Here is a 22,902-nt window from a genome sequence, read left to right on the forward strand (position 1 = left end):
TCAAGTCTACAACACAGCAGAACAAATTTATCAAGGTTGTTCACGTACATCTTCGCCCTTACTTTAAACGAAATTCACCAACCATCGAGGAAAACAGCACAGACGAAGAGAATGAGAGCCACTGAGCCATCATCAAAAAGATATTAACTGGTCTGTGTTCCCCAGAGACTTGAACTATGATTTCATCAAAAACTTTGTTTCTTTTATTTTTACGCTTCAATTTAAAATTTCTTCTGTCTGTCTAAATTTTATATTGAGCGGGGCCGAATGTAAGGTTCACTTTGTGTATCGATGAAAGAATTGTAATCGTTTAGCTTATGTTAACTTGTGAAAACGAATGTTGGCAACAGATGTTTGGTTGTCGATGTTCGCCATGGTTGTAACCTACGCATATGCTTTACCACAATAATAGATTTTTATTTTTCTAATTAAGAACTCTTTCTTAACATTTAAATTTCAAGAGGCTAATTATAAATCAGCCTTATATTTTGATCTATGCACATATAAAGGAGTCACACTTACCAAATAATTTCACTTATGCGAAATTATCTTCTAAAATGCAGCACCGGTTCCTGCATCTATGTACTAAAGTGCAGAATATACCAAATCGCACAGGGAAACATTTATCAGGGATTTTACTACATATAGAATAACACAGCACATTTTTTGTATATGTATAGATACAGATATTTCTGATCAACATTAAATACAACAATATTGCAGTTTTATGTTCATGTCATATTTGTATTAGAATAAACCCCTTTGATGAAAGTATTATACTACAAATTCGATATATTAAATATCATATATTTGGAACATTACGTAAAGAGATCTTGATGGATTAAACTAAATCGCAATAAAAGATGTTTTATTGAAAATATCTTTTATAGCCAAAACTAATCTGAAAAAAGCCTTAATTTTATTATTTATCAACTTCAAAATATTTAAAAATTAATTTTTTTTCCCATTCAACTAAATAGTCAGTTGTCATCATATTCGTAGAAATATGAATCGCGACTGCATGCTCGATTTCCAGATGCAATATATACACATCAAAGGTCACAAGATAATAATTTAAAAGTACAAAGACATAGACACGTTAACTTGTATATGCAGCAAGGATACAACGATATACTTTAGGTTACATAATGGCGTATCAATAATTGTCCACACCATATACACATCAAATACAAATTCTGGAATGGCATTTGCACAAAGTCAGTTTTGAGATCCATCAACTTCAAAAACTTTTACAATAGATAATCATTCATGTGCAACATCTTATGATAAACAGACTGAAATGTGTTTTCTTGGCTCATTAGGCGATCTATACCTTGCTAGGCCTGGAGATATTTTCAAATCCATGGCTTAGAGGAGACTTTCAGCGTGTTGTTGGCGACCAACTGATTGACCCCAGTCTTCTTTCTCGGCGATGTTGGGCGTTCCTTGAGGGACAAGAGACATGTCGCCATTCTTCCAGTTATCTTTCCTTTCTGTAACTGAAGCGGATTAGGCTCACAATTTATTCATAATGTAATAATGCTAATTAATTATTTGCTTCCGAAATTCACAATTTTATAACTTGTCCAATATCTCCTCTTTCTTATCCCTATTATATTATTATAGAAATTAAAATAGTAATAATTGTCTCGAATAGGATGCTGCATCTAATTAGAAGGTTAATTATATTCGTAGGTCAAGTGGTTAAATATATCATGTCTATAGGAACACTTTCAGTATTATAGTATCTAAATTACCAGTTTTTCAAGTAATTTTGATACATTTTATAGAGTACGCTTTAATAAAATTATAAATCTGAAATATTTGTTAAATAGTCGCAGATATTAATACGAATTTCTTTTAATGATAAGAAGGTGTAGAAAGAATAATCCCTTCCAATTGAGAACCTTCAGAGATAGCACATTAGCGCAACCAAAATAAAGGGCTGTCTAACAAAAGAAGATTCGAATTCTTCTTTTTTTATAAAAATTTGATGATCTAGTTTTGATTTGATGATTCGTTGATCTAGAGCATCTATTGACAAATTTGTTTATTTTCGTACCATAATAATTAGTCTTTTTTTTTTAACTATTTTTAAGTATTCGTATTGTTGTACCAAACCGAACATCACTTTACACAGAGTGTTTATCTACAGCGGCAAAATTTTAATTGGCTTAAAAATCAAAGAATTCGAATTAATTGAATATTATTTGTAAGGTTTATTTTGATTTTGTATTTTATTTCATTTTCTATAATAGCATTAGCGCCAGAATAAATGAAAACAACATAAAAATTACTTAATTACTTTTATGCTGTTTTCATTGTTTCATTTTAACTTATAATGAAAGTTACTATTTCTTCTTTTATTTTTAACTTATGAAGAAAGCTAGCAATAACTGATAATCAATCATTCTTTTGTGATTTTAATCGCATTTTGAATAAAAATATCAAAAGAAGGGAGGATTCGAGATTTTTCTTGATAAATTCTAATTCATTAAGCCTTTTAAACCCTTAAAAAATAATAATAACTTTAGAAGCGTTAGCTTTTGCGAAGGCATGGAGGATTCATACATAATTATACAGTTTGATGGATGGTGGGTGGGGTTGATCACAGCCAATTATCGATCGATTACAAGATCTTAATCTACCCTTTCTTATTTTGAAAAACATTTTTCAGATGTTCACAACTATCACTTTAAACTGGTATTCAGGGTAATAAAATTTTAGAATTCCTTTTCTCTTAAATTTTAATCTTTTTTGTCTTCTGATTTCTGCCATTACCAAGTTACCTTTACCTTTCGGAACTGATTCCCCAGAGGTATGTGTACCACTCATCGGAAACATGTGTTCTAGGAGATTGGTTTTGGAATGATTGGTTTTAGAATGCTGTAAAACACTTCTATAGAAAAAGCGCCGAATTTCTACAATAAAACACTCATTTCTACGATGGGAAAATAGTCTTCAGAAAAATAACAAAGTGTGGGAAATATTTTGAAAAAAAATTGAATGCGACATTAAACATTTACTTTTATCCCTTCTCTCATTATCTGAAAGCATTGACATTTTTTAAATGATCATAGATGATTTTTATTTCAAAGATTTAGGTTCATTAAAACTCACACTGTGTATTAGAAAGGCAATAAAAAACTCAATAATGAAATTAAGAAATGAAGTGATAAAGAGAAAATAAATAGAAATAATAGCGTATTATTTTAGAAACATCTTCTGTTATTATTTCTGAGAGATAAAAATAACAGCAGGAGAATTTCGAGACGGAAATGATGTGTGGCGTTTCTCGTTTGTGGTCTGACGGAGCAAGGAGTGGGACTTACTCGGTAGATTGTGAAGAGACTGCACCGAAGAGCGAGCTTTGCTGATGTACGTCAGAGATTGAGTGAGGAGAGAGTTCTGCGGGTTGTGTCCGCCCTCCTTCTCGCGAAATCTCTCCAGCATCTTACGCACCTCGCTCTGCACCTGGAAAGAAAAATTGACGTAAAAAGATTTTTAAAATGTGTATTTGGAAAGGAAATACCAAAAGCAAAAAATCTTAGAAAATGGGAAATGGGGGTCTCTTCGATCAGGATTTAAAACCATCGCATTAGCGACCTGTTGACACGACGTTCTGAGTTTCTTATCAAATGCACAGATTGATGTGTAAAAAAATTAAAATGGATGATATCCTAACTGGGTCGATGGTTCAGTTGTTAACTCATAGGTACTTAATTAAACAAAGTATATTTAAATGTATATAAAACATTGTAATTTAAACATTATAAAATACGATTAACTTTTAGTAAAAGCAAACTGCTTATAGATTTTATATGCTTTAAAGCAAGGTAACCTTCTAGAGTATAAATAAAATGTTTATACAACTGCGTATTTTTAAGTGTCATTGAGTAAAAATATCCTATAAATGCATATTTCTTTACAATCCAAATTTTTAAACTCTACAACAGTTTTCTTTACATCTAAAATGTGCCAAATAATCTAAATATGCCAAGTTTAGTTTAGTTTAGTTATATTAACGCTCCGTTTAAAAGCAACACTGGGCCTATTTTGGGACGGACCTAGTAATTTTGAACCGAAGTCAGATGACGAGGACGACACCTGAGCTGGCACCCCCCTCTCCACACCATGCCACACCAGCGGGAGGACGTTTGGCCAGGACGTTTAACGTGTCCCAGACCCACTTACACGACGGTTCTTCGGTGGAATCAGGTCTCGAACCTGAAACCCTCCGGTTCCGAAGTCGAGACCTTGCCACCAGGCCACCGCGGTCTTCCCTCTAAATATGCCAAATATACAGTAATAGTCAAATTTAAATTTAAGTAATCTTAGATTAAGGTACACTTTAAATTAAAACAATTAATTAATAAAAAAAGGGTGTTAGGAAATTTGAAATAACTACATAATCTAGTTTGCGAGGATGCTCCTTTGTTTTTCATACTCAACGTTCGACAGTAAGTCTTATAGCAGAAATAAATAAATAAATAAATGACAGTTTGAAAAGGTTAAAGACTCTCATTCGAAATCACGTTAAGTTAGTCAAGTCAAATAATATTATGGACTTACCTCTCCATTTAAGAAACAGTACAGCAGGGCAACGAATGAACCCTAAAAATGAATTAAATAGGGATCAATAGAATTCATAGAAATAGTCTCAAATGTACTACAAATGGCATTACGAGCAAAATTATTTTGAAGGTCATATTCTGCTACTCATTCTTTTACTTTTCTATTCACTGAATGAAGTCTTTTTTTATTGAAACATTTGATCTATACATTTTAATCAAAATTTTTATTCTTTTCATACATATTAATCATAATATTCACGGTTTTGTAATGGCAGCTTAAACCCTGAGTTATTTTTATGAATAATACAATTTAGATGATAAACCGGTAAAGAAAGAAATCAAAGAATGCCACGATCAACTAGGCGTTATGTGTCTCTCGAATTTCTTTGATAATCAGTTGTTTATTACGAAATCGCAATTTTAGGAAAGAGCAGTTCAGCCGCATTGTAGATCCGTATCTGTGTTAAAGGAATCATATTCCATTACAGAAATGTAAGAGCTCTAGTAACTGAATTGAGGCGATTAGTAATATGAAACATTTATCGAAACTTCCTTTCATTTATAATATTTACTTGAGTTTGTTTTTTACATGAAAAAGTAAAAAACATTTGTTGTTCTCTTATAAATAGAGTTTCTTGAATAATGAGTTGTCTTTCTTCCAAAGAGAAATGTTGACTGCTTCTTTTTTTCTTATTCTCTATCTTTATTGCTTTATTTTCTCTATTTCTTATTGCTTTATAGAATTATAAAAATTTTAAATATCAATTCACTTTATTATTTATTCAAATCTTAAATATAAATATTTCTTTTATCACTGGCGATATATTCATCTTTAATGTTTTGGGATTTTATTGTTTAACTAAAATAATTCTGCAATCTAATCGGAATCTCAAATATACACACAGTTTCTGTTATTTTAATATAATAAACTAAAGTTAAGAAATTATGAAACGAGTTTTACACGTATATGGAGAAAATACACTTCCGCAATTCTGATTGTTTCTTTATTATTACGAAACATTCGGATATCTATGTTTTGAAATTTTACAAATTTCATAAAATCATAATTCGTATAATAGATATTTTGTTGTTTTTACAAGAAAAAAAGAAATAGGAGAAGAAGAACCCTACTTGCAAATAAAGATGTTACACGAAGAGAAGCAATGATCACATATGTAATTAAAAAACAAAATGTTTTGTTCAGCCCTTATTTTTAACTACTGAAAATGTTAGAAAACAGTGAGTAGCAATAATCATGTTAGTAAGAAAATCTTTTTTAACATAAGTGTATATTTTTATTGTTTTACAAAAAAAAATCCCTTGTATATTTACAAGGAACATATTTCCCATTTTTAACAAAAATCAAACGAAACTCCCCACGAGGCAATTAACATAGTAAAAATGAGAATATCTAAAATATCGGAAACTGTGGCCACTATGGGTTCATTAATTCTTATTTATCTCCACAAAAATTTTGCAATCAACTTTTTGCTGTAGCAAAATTGCGAAATAAAGACATTAAGACCCTAATTAGAGGTTCATTATTCGTTAGAAATAATATTATATGTATATACTTAGATGACTGCATACCCAGATAAAAATACGATCAACCAATTATTCTGTTCATTAAGAAGTTTCTGCGAAATTCTTTTCAAAATCACAAGGAACAAAGAACTAAAATTTAAATCTCCTTCATTTATTTATTTTAGCATTCGCAATATCTCTATTTAAAATACGTTTTCTCAATTCTTTCACTCCAAATGAGATCTTCATGTCATTAAATGAATTTCTTCTTTTTTTTCAAACATCGCGATTGGTAGAGAAAGCATTTCTGGAACGAGGATTCTGTTCGAGCCATGTAATTTGTCCAGATGCAGATGAGCAAAATGAAGGGAAAAAATCATTTAAAACATTTAAAGATGGAAAAAAAATTGGAAACGTTATATGATACAAAAAAAAGATGCTTGCAGGAAAGTTTGTCACTTAATAAAAAGAAACAGTGATGTAGAACTCACTAGTTGAAATGCAACCATTATTGCACTCTCGACGTCTCTAAAAGATTGCATTCATCAATCAGCATATTGTATTTTAATTTGTTATAGATGACGAAATTTACTGAAGAGCTTAAAAAGAATATTATATTACACAGAGTGACCAGCATTCATGGAATGCTTTCTGGTGGTAGCTCAGGACTGCTTCGAAATTGGTCAGTGTACATGACCAAATAACATATTATATATATATATATATATATATATATATATATATATATATATATATATATATATATATATATATATATATATATATATATATATATATATATGTTACGGTAAATGTAATAAACTGGCGGTTATGTATAATTACAGGGGGTTAATTATTAATTATTCATAATCACCAAGTTTAGTGTTGTGAATAATCACCGGTAAATGTACATAATCAACGGATTATTGACATTTACGGTAACATATTATATATAAGGAAGAAAAGGACAAACTCTCTATTATGGAAGTTGAAAAGATTCTTTTTGATTATATGGAAAATCTAAAATTCATTATCTCCGAATATATCGTTTTTACATTCTATGCAATATCTTTTAAAATTTCATATAAATATTTTGTGATAATATATGTATATATGCGCATGAGATAGCTTTCAAAAAATTGCTGTAAAATGGTTGTCTCTTCTTAGGATTTTCTCGAACTTGTTTCAAACGCTGAACTAGCCATTTTTTGTTAATAATATTTCAAAATAAGGAAGGATATTCATCCTTTTCAAAGCAATAGAACGTTTCGTTTCAAATTCCACGCACTCATTCGAATATTCCTCGTTCTCTAGTAAAATATGTAGATTAGAACCTGATATGTTTAAATATGCATGGACTGAAATTGTCTACAACTTTATTTATAAAGTTTAATCCTATGTTCTTTTAGACATCGATATCAGGTAAATTTCTCAATAAAAAACTTTTATTTTTGAAAGAATGCTATATTTTCTTTCAAAATTGCCAGCTTTTACCAATGACTGTTATCGCAAATCAAAAAATAAACATATATTGCATTTAAAAATGTCATTAAAATATGAAATGGGGAGAAAATTCAGTACCTGGAAAGAGGAGAATGTCTGATCAATGTAAAGCCAGGTGATCTCCAGAGCTTCACTCAGATTTGCTGCGAAACTCACTGCCAGCAGGAGAGCGTAGTGCACTCCGAAAAGCGGGACCAACACAAGAGTTGACTTGAACCACTTCCTGAAGGTATGAAAAATGATATCAAGAATTAGAAATTTCCAAAAATTAAAGATTGGCAAAAAATTTGAAACACATCTAAAATGCTTATAACTTGTATAGAATTTTACTCTCCTGACTCCTTCTGTTTCTTATCTATGATGCTCACACGCGAATGGACGGACAGACAGGCAATCTACTTATAGGCATATTTTATTTAATATTTTGGAATTAAGACAAAATCAATGGAGGTCATTGAAGATTAGAATTAGCTGGGAACAGTGAGTACAGTATGCATAGGTGAAGTCTTAGTGAGATGCAGAACATGTGTCTGCTTCAAAGCACTCTAAAGGAAGACAACACTTCTCTGCTTTTTTCCCCAGTGAAACTTTCAACGGTACTTCTTTTGCTTTAGTTGCAACCATATTAAAAGAAAGTGGATCCAATTTTTTTCTAATTGTCATTATTTCTCTCGCAAGTCGTTTATTTACAAGATAAATTGCTGAGTTATGCATTTCTTGAATTTACAGGATATAACAGCTACAAACGAGATTTAATAATCATTTTTAGCTTTTCTCACTTGAAACAGAATAGGACTCCCAATTATGTCACTATGGGGTAGTTAGCAACAGGTTTTAATGTAATTAAAACCTTTATTTTTCATGCATTTTAAATAATTAATCATATGATAAGAAGTTACTATATTAAGTTTATAAACATGGTAATTAAAGCATGATCTCGCCAATAATGCTTATTATTTTATGCCAAATCAGCACCTCATATTTTTAAAATTCTACCATGTAATCTGAATAGATAATACTTTTCACGTGTGAAAGTTGATTATTAATTATGATTCGATACTGTGAGTAAAGAAAAAAACAAACAAGAAAATTACCGTCAAATAAAATTATTCAAAAGATAATTCTTTAACTGATAGTATTTATTGTAGACTTAAGATAAATTTGGTACCAATTTAGAAACAAACTTACCAATACGAAAATGATATTATTGTGTCTAAATATCTATCAGTGTAATTTTATAAGATGATAAATACTATCAGTGGTTCATTCAGATTCATAACAATGGTTATGGACAATTCACTAACCAACTACACAGATTAAGTGCACATTCATACATGCATAAAATATGAAAAGTGTGTAAAGTATTAGAATTGTCTAATACTTTACATACTTTTCATATTTTTAATAATAAAAAGAATTAATACCAAAATATATATATGTAACATTCAACAAGAATATCTGATACAATTCAAAGTTAAAATAAGAATTGATGAACGTTATAAATTGTATCTATTAAGGAAGGTTCTTTTTAAAATCTTTTTCTTTGAAAATCAATTACCGTTCAAAATTCACTTTCCAGCTTATATTTTTCTGTATTTTATATAAGCCCAAAACTAGAAACAAACTCCAAGATTCTCCGATATTCCGGAACAGCTGTCGGAAATGTTTTATCGTCTTAAAACGACCGATAATCGATGTTCCAAAGAAAAAGACATTAACCCTTACAACTAAGTTACGATTCTTTTACACTTTTCAACAGAAGACGAGTAACAAGTTCAAATCAGATTAAATCTTCAAATGACTCGATATTTTTTAGCAGTGATATGGGTCTGTATTTAAGATTTCGTCGTATTTCTGAAATTTAGACAAAGATCATTCGAAGTATAATGGGAACATAAATTTTATCCGACTTTGAAACAAATTTAATTTACTTGAGGTATCCAAACAAAGTTAGTGGCATTTTCTAAATGGAAAGTACGTTATTTATTTAATGGCTATATAAATAAGTTATTTTTATTGAGATATATCGTCAAGTCCTTTGCAAACATAATTTCTCTGCAACACAGAGAAAAATGTGTGACATACTACAGACAATACGAATTTCACACAGACGAAATAAACTTATTACCATCCTACATATCAAATGAATATTCCATTAAACATATCCTCTGTTTCATCACATAATCCTCATCACATTGATCCGAACATCATAAAGTTCCCGGTATCGAATGATATTTTCATCAAAGCCAGAGCCTATCAGTTCAGTCAGAGAATGTTATAAGCCAGCAATGTCAAACTGAAATAAAACTGGAGCTGAAAGCATAAATATAATCGGAAACTTGCTGATATATCTACGTTCATTCTCTATTTAGTAGAGTATTGTTACATATGCAGTAATCATTAAAATATTTTCTTGTCCGAAGGATCATGTTCAGCTATATCACGTGTGTATTCCATTCCTTTTAATGTATCATCTAGCCTCATTGCAACTGATTAGGTAGTAGAATGACAGGGCCAAGCTCCCTAATAATAAACTAAAAAATGAGATTCATTTTGATATTTATAATATATTAATGATATATCTCATCGTTTTCATTAAAATAGACCTCAAATTTTTAGGCACATTTTTTTTTTTGTATGGAATTTGTTCATTTCTGGAATTATACGTATCTGGGAGCAAAATTATTAAAAAAAAATGTTGAGCAGACATATAAAGTTTTTTGCGTTGTCTTGACAAAATAAATGAAGATCTGTATCATTTTCAGTAATCCGTTAAAGAAAAGTCTTCCTGACCATTTATTATCATGTTGTATACAAATATCGTATTATCATGTTGTACACAAATATGATAATTCAACAATGCAATGATCCAGACAGATGAAACCTGGCACATAGTTTTATCACCAGGATTGTAAATAATTATTACATTTCTGACCGAATACTTTAAAAAGTTAATCGCCTCTCAAATTCTTTCGTATTTGGATGCGAAATATCAGAAACGGAATAACTTATAATAAGCGGATAAATAAAATAATGACGTTGTTACAAAGTTTATCCATATACAGTACCATACACTATACCAGCGGATATCAAACGGTGGTTTGATTCTAGGGAAAGGATCGATGATTCCAAACAAAGCGTAAAATTATGGTGGACTGGTAAAGTTTGCGAGTAATTTTGACGATTTATTATTAAAGATTATTTAATTGTTTTGTAACAATAACCAGCAATGTTTACCGATGTACATAAAATATGTCCGAAAATGAAAGGCTTACACTCAATTGTGAACAATTAACATTAACGTTTCATTAGCGTGATTTCTTGCTATGAACACCGTATGTTGGAATTCCTATACTGGCTATTTCGGGTAGTTCAAATTTTTGAACCATATTAAAATGACAAGAATGATACTCAAGCCTGTACTCCTATCTCCAAAATTCTTCGCCACCCTAACACCCTTAACATCAGATTAAACTTTGTTGTTATTGTCGTGTCAGCGTTACCACGCAAAGGGGAGGCAGTAGCTTCCGAGGATAAAGACCCCTGATCACCCGCGGACAGAAGTCTGACTTCAAATGAAGTTCATTCGCACATCTCACAGGTAGAACACAGGGAAGAAGAGCCATGCCCGAACCAGGACTCGAACCGGGGACGCCCAGAGGACGGAGACGCCGACAGATTATATAGAAGTCATATAGAAGCAGATGTTTGAAAAAACAGAACTTGCATATAATCTCCCTCTCTGAAAGGCGGAACCAAATAAATTGGTGAGTGCGGCTTTAGTATTTTATGAAAATTTAAAGTTTTCTCATCTGAGCATAATTGAAATCGACAAGGTACATTCTCAGTTGTTCTCATTAGAACATGCCATTTAAATCCATTATGCACTCAATCTTATGATAATGAATTAGATATCATATTCTTCAACTTTTAAATTTCATTATAAATATGTTAAATACCTGCTTTACGGCTGTATCAAACAGACATTTTTGATAACAGACAATAGAATATAAGACTATAGACAACGAAGAAAATAATATTACATTCTGCAACAGTATAAACTTTTTGTCACCAAATCGCCTTTTAGAGAATTTTGCTCTTCAATATTATAATGTCTCCTGAACTCCAACAGCTAGATTTATTAATCATTAACGAAGACAAGAACAAGTAAGGCTAAATGCTAATAAAAAGGTTCAACGATCTCATCTTGAAATGTAAAAATAAGAGAAGAAAAAGAAAAATTATTTCCTGTTTTCCCCACGAAAACGTTATAAAAGAATATTTTGGTATAATGATCCAGTGAGATTAAAAGAGTCAACAAGTACCGATACGTTTTCAACTAATATATTTTCTATAGTTATTTTCTTTGCAAAATAAATGGGACATATTTACCTAAAAGAATAAATAAGTGTCAAAATGAGTGCCATGGCAGTAAAACATCTAAAAGAATTAAAAGTTTTACTCATTTATGTCTTTAAACAGACGAATTTCCTAAATTTAATACTTGAATTATTCTATGCATAATATCCTCTAGCTGATGATCTTGGAAGCAGAAAATCCTATTTCTATTTCACCAAATAATCTCAATAGATGGTGTGTCAGTAATCAAACATCCTTCTAATCAGGTAGCAGAAGGGAGATGCAGGCTTAGCTATTATAATCACTATCAAACAGCTATTATAACGATTCGAAATTCCTGGTTTGCCTAAGAATAATCCTGTTTTATCTTTAGAACGAAACAATAATCTAATTAGAAAAAAATATTTTTTCATTCGAAGAAAACAAACGTGACTGTTACATAATCGGGAAATGTACTAATTAAATTTCAAAACATTTTATGGCCAGAAAATCTAAAACATTTGGCAAAGAAAGCAAGCGAAATTTAAAAGCAGACACACAATACCTTTTAACTCAGGAAGACCAAAATTTCTACTTTTAAACTTAAATAACGAATAACTTTTAGTATTTAAATACAGTTTCGAAAACCAAGAATTCTTCTTGTCTAACTGCCAATAAATGGTCCAAAATTAAATATGTACTCATCCAAGCTAACAATTAAATAAACTAACTTTCAGTTTAATTAAATAATTAATTGATAATAATAATTTAATTTAATATCATTAAATTTCATTTTATGCAATTCAAATAAACTATCTTTAAATGAAAATTTTTGAAAAAGTTAACTTAATGGTAAATCTACACTCATCCAAGAAAACAACTAAATAAAATATCGTTTAATTTAATTTAATGATTAAATAATAATAATTTTAATTTACTTTAAATAAATTTCTTTTTATCCAATTATGTTATTTTTTTCTATTCGAAAAAACAAACGTCACTGTAACATAATCGAATCGTATATCAAGTAAATTTCCTAATCCTAACTTCCATTCATTCTGTCTCCAGATAATGTTAAAAAAAATTGGGTAGTTTGAAGTGAAAGTTAAAAGCAGCAAAACAATTTCCCTAAATTCGGCAACTCCAAAATTTCTATTTTTAATCGTAAGTCCGAAAGAAGATAGTGTACTTAAGTACAGTTTGTAAAACAAGAATTTTTCTTACTTAACTACCAATAAATGGCCTAAAGTTAACTCTACACTCACGCAGCAATCAATAAAAAATAAAATAAATTCTATGATTATTGACAACAGTCCGGAACACACCGATATTTTTTCATCCAGTGAACACAATTAAATGTTTCTGGTCAATAGATTTTTCCGGTAATTGGTTCTTTGTCTGATACAAAGGGAATGATATTGATTTTTTTTCGAAATGTCCATTAATTCATTCCCATTACTTCTGGAAGGCAGGAATTCCATTCACAACAAATGAGCAATTTATTTTGTTTGGAAGAAGGCAAGCAGTATTTAGTCTTTTATTTCAGACAACAATGGACATCGAAATGGGGAAAGTCGATAGAAATTTTGACTAGATACTTTCATACTAAATATTTTTATTTAATAAGTTTAGTATTTTCAAAAATGAAATTTGAAGTTGATTTTCGCTAGCGTCAGGATGTGACAAAATTTGTAAGTTTTGTACATTTGTGTATTTTTGTGTATTGTGTACATTTAATTATTAGTTAATCGATTCATTTTATTAAATTTTCATTCTATATGATTGGCACAATCTGGAAATTAATTTAAGAAAAAAAATTGCTTTCTAAATTCCTCAATGTTAGTAAAATAAAATAGTACACTAATGAAAGTTTGTTAAAAAATGTATTTTCTCTTACCTTATTTGATTTTTAAGTTTCATTTCATATTAAGGGAAGCGGGAACAATTTTACTTTTCAGCTGATAAAATAGGAAGCATTTCACTAATTAAAGAGATGTATAATTTGTATAGCTTTGGAAAGTCGAAAGTTGATAAATAACCCTTTAACAATTCATCGAATAGGAGCTCTTAAGATAGAAAGATAAAGATTTTTAACCTTTTTCTCGAGACACCTTTTCTTCAAATTTCGGTGTGTATAGAATGCATTCTATTCATTCCAATCTTATGAAATATTATTCAACAATATCTAGAACACATTACTATTTGTTAAACGTTTTTTTATTTATTATTTATTGTGCACAATGGTGTTAGACGCGCGCGCTTGTGTGTGTGTGTGTCCTTCTTCGAGTTCGAATTTTTTAAAAATTATTTTCAGTTTTAACAATGATAATTTGGAACAAAAAAATGTATTTAATATAATTATAAAGCCTATATAACTTGATGATTAAAGCAGTTAAAAGTGTCATTGTACACTGATTTTTGAGCAATAATATGCTTATATATTATTAGTAAAAATGTTTGTTTTTAGTTCATTTTCAATACATTAAAAATTTTATTAAAAATTCCAAAGTCTTTTTCTTAATACGTAATATTCAAAAGCAATTATGTGCTTCATTTACTACTCTAGTACCAATTATCTTCCCTATAGATAATTTCAAATTATTTTGCATGAGGGAATTTTTAGATTATATGTCAGTTCAATAAACATTTCAAATTCTTTTAAAAGAAAGAGCATGCAATTTGAAAGTCATATTGTAACCACTAAAGAGGCCTTAAAACGCAATTTAAAAAATCTAATCTTCTTAAACAGTGGAGCTCGTCAAAAAGGAACAAATAATCTTAATAGATACCCAGCTTGAATTTTATTTTTTGTATTCAAAAATTCACAGAGTATGTTGGCGGGGAATTTGAAGCATATTTATAGAAAGCAAAAGTTCATTAACGAAACTAGACGCACTTCTTAACTACATTTGATGCACACATTACCAGAACAAGTGATGTTGATTAACCCTTTGACTAATCCGGCGAATGACGTTCTGATTCGTCATAAAAATCTACTGCTCTTACTTGCCCACAAAATAAATATGCTCCAAGTGCAAAGAAATTTTCAAATAAATATGTACCCAAAGGGTTTAGTTTAGTTATATTAACGTCCTGCTGTATAGCAACACAAGGGCTATTTTGGGACGGACCTTGTAATTTTGAACCGCGGTCAGATGACGAGGACGACACCTGATCTGGCACCTCCCTCTCCACACCACACCACACCAACGGGAGGACGTTTGGTATGGCGGATTTAACGTGCAACAGAACCCCTTACACGACGGTTCTTCGGTGGAATCGGGTCTCGAACCTGAAACCCTACGGATCACAAGCCGAGACCTTACCACCAGTCCACCGCGGCCTGTACCCAAAGGGTTAAGCTCATTTATGGAAAGGGCATTGACTGCTAAACGTTTCTTGCAAGTCAAGACAGCCTCATGTTGCAAACAGAGAAAAGACATCCCTTTGGTGAATACTGAACGATAATGCTGAAAGATGAAATGTCCTGCACGATCATTAGTTTTAGCTTCGGAAGATTTGTAATGACTGGTTTATATAAAATTGATTATGTACATTTCTCCTCTGCCATACTAGTTTACATAAAAAGATCGATTTCAGAGGCCATAGGTACAATCCACGGTTACATAAACTGTCACAGGTTTTGTGACTAGGTTTTTTTTGTGTGTGTGCTTTTTTATGTATTTCAGCTTATAAGGATTATTTCACACTTTAATGAATAAATTGAACTTTTGGAGCTGTATTTCTTCTTTCTATGTAAAAAATTCCGATAAATTTCTGGAATTAATTCAACTAATCTAGTTTCCTTTTTTAGTCAAGTTTTAAAGGTAATACACATCTTGTATTTCCTCCCATTTATTCATTAATAATTCTATTTATATAACTAATTTTCTTTTATAATATAAAGAGTTAAATGACCATTTTTATTCTATCTATTACTCTGAAAGTATCAAAATAATAGTCAGAATTTAAAAAACAAACAAAACAAAAACATTCTATCATTCGAAAATAGAAAGACTGGACGAAATTTAGAACTTTCTTCAACGACAAGAAAAAATATGACTTTGTTTTTAATTTTGCCACAAACTGAACCCACTGGGGGTGATTATGCCGAAAGGAGGACGCCGGAAAGTTTATTCGTTTTGTTTCATTGTTCCGGCTTGAGTAATTTTAGAAGTAAACTCTGAAAAATGAAAGAAGAAATTGAAATTTTACAAGATGGAAATTAAATGGAGGGAAACAAATAAAACATCTTTGTTTTTCTTGAGTTAAAATTATCTTTCAAAGTTGAAAAGATGGAATTGTTTCGTTTTATTAAGAGAAATTGGAATAAGGTGTTCTTTTTTATTAAACTGTGCCTTTTTTAAAAAAAATCCTCCCTTTATATTTCTTCATGAATTGAATAAAAGTGAAATAAATATTTGATCGAATCTTTTACAAGTGCATATTTTTATTGTTAAATGGTAACTTAATTGTTTATAATTTCATTAGAGTATATTTTTTGAAATTTTTTTTAATGGAATTCAATGGAAGCATCTTTTGTGACACTTAAAAGGTCGGCGGAAACAAAAATTTAGTTTATGAAATTTTCAACTTTGCTACAGATTCATTCATCTTTATTAAAAGAAGAAAATAAATTTTTCTGCTTCAGTGGGTTCGTTACACTTGTACAAAGAATAACAAATGCTAATCCAAAATATTATTCTTTTTCCAAAATGATAATAATAATTTAGATCCCAAATGGATTCAATCTAATCCTAGAGATCTCATTAGATCTAATTCACAACATTGGGACTTAAAAACAGAAACCTTCATGAGATGCAGAATATGAATGAATTACTCATTCCAGTTATAAACTCATCTGACTCCTCAGCGCTCAAGTAATAAATTCCCACATTTAGACGTGACTCAATGAACTTCTAAAACGCAACGAGATGGCATATGTCCATTATTTATATTCTTGAATGGAACTAAGGGAATTCCACAACGTCCTTTCACAAATTGACTTTGTCCCTGTCATATATTTAAATCGATTGGCGTGTTCTTAAACGAGTTATAAACAAGCGGTGCTGATTGATGTGGATAACGCGCTAGAATGAATGTATTGAAATAATGTAATTTTGTCATTTCGACAGTAAAACGAAATGAAGTCAGATAATTACGTCGGTGGTCACGTCACTTTGACGTCATCATCACATGACCATCGGCATTCCGCACATCATCTAGTATTTTAGCTGTACTTTGCCTCATGAAGTCATGTTATTGTCATGAGCTTACTGAACTTCGTCTGCGATACGAAATCATGTTTATTTATTTCTTATTTATTAGAAGAGCAAAAGATTCTATAATTAAATTGGCACGCTGTATTTGATATGTATTATGTGAGCATGTATTGAATAATGCGCACAATACACGCTCAATATATGACTTTTATCAAAAAATAAGGAATTTTTATACACAATGGTAAAAAGTAAAAACGGGTATAGCAAAAATTACTCTCCCATTGCTAAAATTGTTCATGGAGTCCATTTTTGATCCAGAATTCCCTGCAACTCCTGGGACATTGTGAGTCTCAGCTTCGGATTAATTCAGTTTAGTTATATAAACTGAAAACTTTTCAGTTCAGTTAGTTAGGTTTTCAGTTAACCTATTCAGTTTAGTTATATAACTGATAAACCTTTTCTTAACCGCTTAATTGTTTTGCCGTATGCCATACGTGCATCGATTTATCGAATTTTGATAGTTTTAAGCAAAAAATAAACCATTCATAACGATTGTAATTCAATATTAAAATTACTTCGAATACATAGATAAGTCAAGTATTCAATGGATTTTTATTTGAATCAGAATCAGAAAATATTCCCAAAATAGAAGGTGTCATCTTATTAGATAGTAAAGAAAATAAAACGGTTCAGTGGTTAAAGTAACACTAGGGATATTTTGGGATGGACCTCGTAATTTTGAACAGCGGTCAGATGACGAAGACGACACCTGAGTTGGCACCACCCTCTCCAAACTTCCATACCATACCGACAGCTACAGGTCGCTCGACCCCGAACATTTAACGTGCACCAGACCCGCTTACACAACGGTTCTTTAATGGAATCAGGTTTCCAATCTGAAACTCTCCGGTTCGAAAGCCGAGACCTTATCACTATGCCACCTCAGTTCGTCCAAGCATCCAGAGCGGTGATCCATGGATTTGAGACTCGATTCCACAAAATATCTATTATTATGTTATCGACTAATATGTTTATGCATAATTCGTATTAGATTTGTTGAAGAACGAATATCTTCCCACTGGTGTGGTGCAGAATTTCAGAAAAAAATTTGCAAACTGCTGGAACCATCTCCCCGGAATTCAAAAGTTCAACAAAATGGGGAATTTAAACTTAATTAAGAACTGTCAAGTGAACAAGAAAAAAGGTTATTGACTTCAGAAAAAATGGAGAAAGATGTTTAAACTCAGTACAGCAAGAGAGCAACAATATATGCAGACCTAATGCTAGCTGTACGATGTTATGCTCCAAAATAATTTATGGTTTGTAGTTTTTTTAATGGATATATAATTTGGAGAATGATGCACTATTTAATTGTGCTACTCCAACATTTAACCACAATTTAGAATTTTAACACAGATATGTTGTGATTATAATAATTCAAAAATCAAAGCTTAATAAACTGTGAAAGCTATTTTCTTCGTAGAGATATAAATTAATAATGTTTAATTTCCGTCTTTTTGGCCAGTAAAAATTTACTTCATCCCTAAAAAATTTGATTATAAAAAGTGCTTTAAATAAAAAGTATGTCATTGAAAGAAAAAAAACAAAAACTGTTCAGTTTTATCAATATTGTAACCGTACCTGTAACGGTATCTTCGGCTTTGGATGGCTTGTGACGAAAACATCTTAAGAAAGAGAACTCGGGTGATGTTGATGAAAAAGATGAGATTCAGCTGCAAGAAAAATGAAGTAATATGAATGCATTAAGTGTTTTGTAGAAGAAAAGTTATCAAACGCAGTCAACAACCCACGAGTTATTTTGGGACTCTTTCACTCAGCAGGCTCCAAAGCAGGTGGGATTAAAATCTTCGCAAATGTTTCGACACCCACCCGAAAGAAAGAGGTGCTAAACTGAGCGGAAACATCTGCTCAAGATTTTTTTTCCCCAGTTAGTTTTGAAAATGCAGTGTCAGCACTCCCGGCAAAATCAGTTCCACAAAGAATTATTTGGCGCGTTGTTGGCAGCGAACATTAATAAGAGTGCAATTAAATTAATCATTATTCACGCCATACTTGCAGATTTTCAAATTATGTAGTGAATTAATCTTAATGGATTCACTAATGAATACATTAACTAATGATTGCCAATTTAAAGTTTTCGAGTTTTTTGGAATTTGTCTGTTAAATGTGTTCTTTATTTCATTTCGGATAACAGTGATACTAAATTTAAAAAAAATGAAAAAATATATATAAAAAAAATTTCAGAATGAAAATTTAAAACGATGGAGTTTTAAATGAATGGAAATAAAGAAAAATATATTTCCATTTAGCATAAATTTCATTTTACCTTACAAAAGACAATAAAAGTTAAAATAAAAGTAAAGATTAATATTTGCTATAATTTTGAAGCATTTATAATTTTATAAAAATGGCATACAGATATTAAGGAAATTCTCTTAAACATAAAACAATTTCATAATAGATAAAATCCACTTAAAGATGAGAAGATTTGGCAAATTTAATATGAAAACTGGTATTCTCAATACATTCCAACTTGATAAAAAAGAGCATCTAGGTAAAAATTTCATTTTTTCAAAAAAATCTTTCGTCAGAAGTTTCTGTTATTTTATTTGCCTATTCATTTTCATTCATTTAATTATATTGTTACTGAGAAATAATCAGATAGATTATATCGAAACTAATAATTTTATGAAAAAAAAATCAGTTTAATTATATCTATATATATATTTAAATGAGATGAATATTTCAAACAATTATAATTACTTTAACAGAGCTTTATACTACGACTATTTCAAAAAGACTTTAAAGCTTTAAATATCGATTGACTTTTCTATTTAGCAAGAATTTATAATTTTTTTTTTATGTTCCTTCATATTTAGGTTGATATAAATTGATTTGATAATCAACAAACAATTTTGAACTAAACTCTTACTGAAATTTTCTTTTCAAATAAATCAGATTTCTAATAATAATTAGTCTGAATTAAAGTTTCAAAATTTTCGATGCCTTTTCTTAGTGAATCCCCAATTGTAGATACTAATTTTGATTCAATATTTATAATATTTACAAGACATCAACTATAAAATATTTAAGATAAATAATAATAATAAATAATGAAATAATTCTGTGTTAAGGCAACCGAAACATTGTAACATCACATTAACAAAATTTATTTTACAGTTCTCAATAATAAATAAAATATGGAAATTCGTGGCTCTTCTTGGCGCATTTTAAAGCAGTAAGATAAATTGGTGTCATTTGGCTCCAGAATTTACGTTGCAAATTCTTTAAAAAGGAAAATCAGCATAAATTTCAACAAATGTCAAGATATTCAAAATATATCACCTACTTATTTACCGAATATGGTAGCGCTAATCAAAACATTTTTTCAATGGACGTCTCGAATATTTCAACGTTAATATATGACATCGTAAAATTTTACCAGATACTCCCTATTTTCAATTAAGAGTCGAAGTTTTTAAATAACTGATTTATCCTGATGCTAAGTAAGAAATATATGTTAAAGTTTTCTAAACTAAGATAAAATAATTTTAACGCGAGCTACTCTAATATTTCATTATTTGTTTGAAATGTCTTCTAGTTACGTCTTTCTAAGCAATGCACGAGTCAAAACAAGTTAAGGCTTAATTTATAGATATGCGACAAAATGAAATTATTTGGTTTTACTGATTTCAGAACATTAAATCATATATCTTTCTTATCTTATATCTTGAATTCAAATTAGCTGGATATGTGACATTTCTAACGATAACAATGCAACTTATTTATATTTAAGAGTTAAAATTTTACATATTCGAAATATTGATGTTTTAAACGTAGAAGAAAAGGAATGATAATAATCTCATATATAAATTTTAATTATTTTTTTCATTTCAAGGAAAATATATTTACCACAATGGAAGCAGTGATCGGGCCTCTTATAATCCAGAAAAAGCTTTGGTTTTCATTGACCGTCCAGCATCTGCAATTAAATTTCGTCTCAGTTAGTATTATTTAAAGAGTATAAGATATTGAATGATATTCTTAGTAACACAATACAATAAATACACAAAAGCAATTGTATTCTATTAACAATTGCATAGTGCTAATAAAATCACGCAAAAAAACACATAGCAAATAAAATATATCTTATGTAATTTGTAGTAAAGAATTTGTATTTTTGCATTATCAAGAAAAAAAATACGTGCTTTTAAATTTTTAATTGAAATTCTTAAATCATGAAAATGAAGGATTTTTAAACCTAATCTTAAAAATGACTTTTCCCAAAACGATTATACACCATCATTGAATAATTACATTCGAGGGTAATAAATAAAGAAGTTGTTGTTACTTATGACACTTTATAAACCCGCTGTCGAACTGTCAGCAACTTAAGCAGAGTGTGAAACAGCTTCTGAGGATAAGGATCCCCTGAGAACCCGATGTCAGAAGTCTGACATCTAGTTCATGTGAGGATGACATCCGCTTGCACAACACCTTTTACGAGGGGGGGGGGGCTCTTTCAAACACCTCACAGATAGAACACAGGATAGTGAACAACCATTCCCGAACCAGGACTCAAACCCGGGACGCCTAGATCACGGGGAAGACGCACTACCCCTAGGCCAGGTCACCGGCATAAAGTAGTGGCAACATAAGAGAGGAAGTACAGAATATCAGACATGCGCGAACAGAATATCGGGGCAGCGAGATAGTTAGTGCTTCTGTCGATGTGCAGAGTGCATAAAACCGACGATCCACTAAAAGGGATGGTTGTTGCGTGGCGTTGAAGTGGACAGTGTTGTTTTTATCGCTGTAAATCATGTTGACAAAAAGTGATACGCGGCTGTGGATTGAAATCGAGGTTGCTGATGGCAGAAATGCATCGCAATGTTATCAAGGATTATCTGAAGACTGTGGTGAGAATGCGTTACTGTGTAGGGCAGTGACACAATTGATCAAAGCCCTTAATAAGATTCTGGATTAGCATCTCGTAGGTCGGCCATCTATTCTTCAACGCCACGATAACATCGCAGAATACATCACATGTTGCCATTATCGGATAGGAAATGTCCACGTTTATTATGGAATTATTATTATGGTTTATTTTATATTACATGACAATGCTAATTGACATGCTACACAAGATGTTTTGCGATGGTGAGTCTTGGGAAGTGTTGAAACGCCCTCTGTGTTCATTTGACATGGTTCTTATGATTATGACTTTTTGAAAGAACCCCTTCGAGGCATCCTATTTCTTGACATCTGTGAATCGAACCGTAGAGTTCCCCGTCGTTGAAATCAACAAAACACCTTGTCAACGGTATCCTAAGACTTCCTGATATCTGTCAAAAGGTACAAGGCTTTTCTAATGATTTTATAGAAATAATGAATCGCAATTTTGCTTTTATGTTCATCAAAAACTATTTTCCAAGTATGTTGCCATTACTTTATTTACAGCACTTAATTATATATTAATCTAATCAGAGTTTCTTAAACTATGAACTTTTCAGTATTTGAGTTCAACTTTGAATGCTCAACAATTTTTTTTTCTATATTTTGTTTTGCACTTCATAAGTTTGTTGTCAACTTATAAGGCATAATATTGGTAGCTTAACAAACATGACTACCTATTTCAGTTTTCCAAATTTCACAAGATCAAGAAAAACTGAATTTGTTCCAATGCATCATTAATATTCAGTTTTCATCAACCCAACCTT

At 30.6% G+C, this 22,902-nt stretch overlaps 1 protein-coding gene across 3 annotated transcripts in view; it reads right to left on the reverse strand.

The window, feature by feature from the left end:
- Nucleotides 1-496: 496 nt before the first annotated feature.
- The window catches only part of LOC129989178 (parathyroid hormone/parathyroid hormone-related peptide receptor-like), a 334,785-nt gene continuing 312,379 nt past the window's right edge, over nucleotides 497-22,902 (reverse strand). For 2 of the 3 annotated variants that reach the window (XM_056097547.1, XM_056097549.1), the window contains exons 9-14: nucleotides 21,095-21,164; nucleotides 18,803-18,894; nucleotides 7,680-7,824; nucleotides 4,573-4,614; nucleotides 3,333-3,474; nucleotides 497-1,499 (exon numbers count right to left, since the gene is read on the reverse strand). In XM_056097547.1, coding sequence (XP_055953522.1) covers nucleotides 1,369-1,499; nucleotides 3,333-3,474; nucleotides 4,573-4,614; nucleotides 7,680-7,824; nucleotides 18,803-18,894; nucleotides 21,095-21,164 — 622 coding nt within the window. In that variant the 3' untranslated portion in view covers nucleotides 497-1,368. The remainder of the gene's footprint in view (nucleotides 1,500-3,332; nucleotides 3,475-4,572; nucleotides 4,615-7,679; nucleotides 7,825-18,802; nucleotides 18,895-21,094; nucleotides 21,165-22,902) is intronic. The other variant, XM_056097548.1, reaches the window with a different exon arrangement.

This window comes from Argiope bruennichi, chromosome 10 (genome assembly GCF_947563725.1).
Source record: "Argiope bruennichi chromosome 10, qqArgBrue1.1, whole genome shotgun sequence".
NCBI classification, from domain to species: domain Eukaryota; kingdom Metazoa; phylum Arthropoda; class Arachnida; order Araneae; family Araneidae; genus Argiope; species Argiope bruennichi.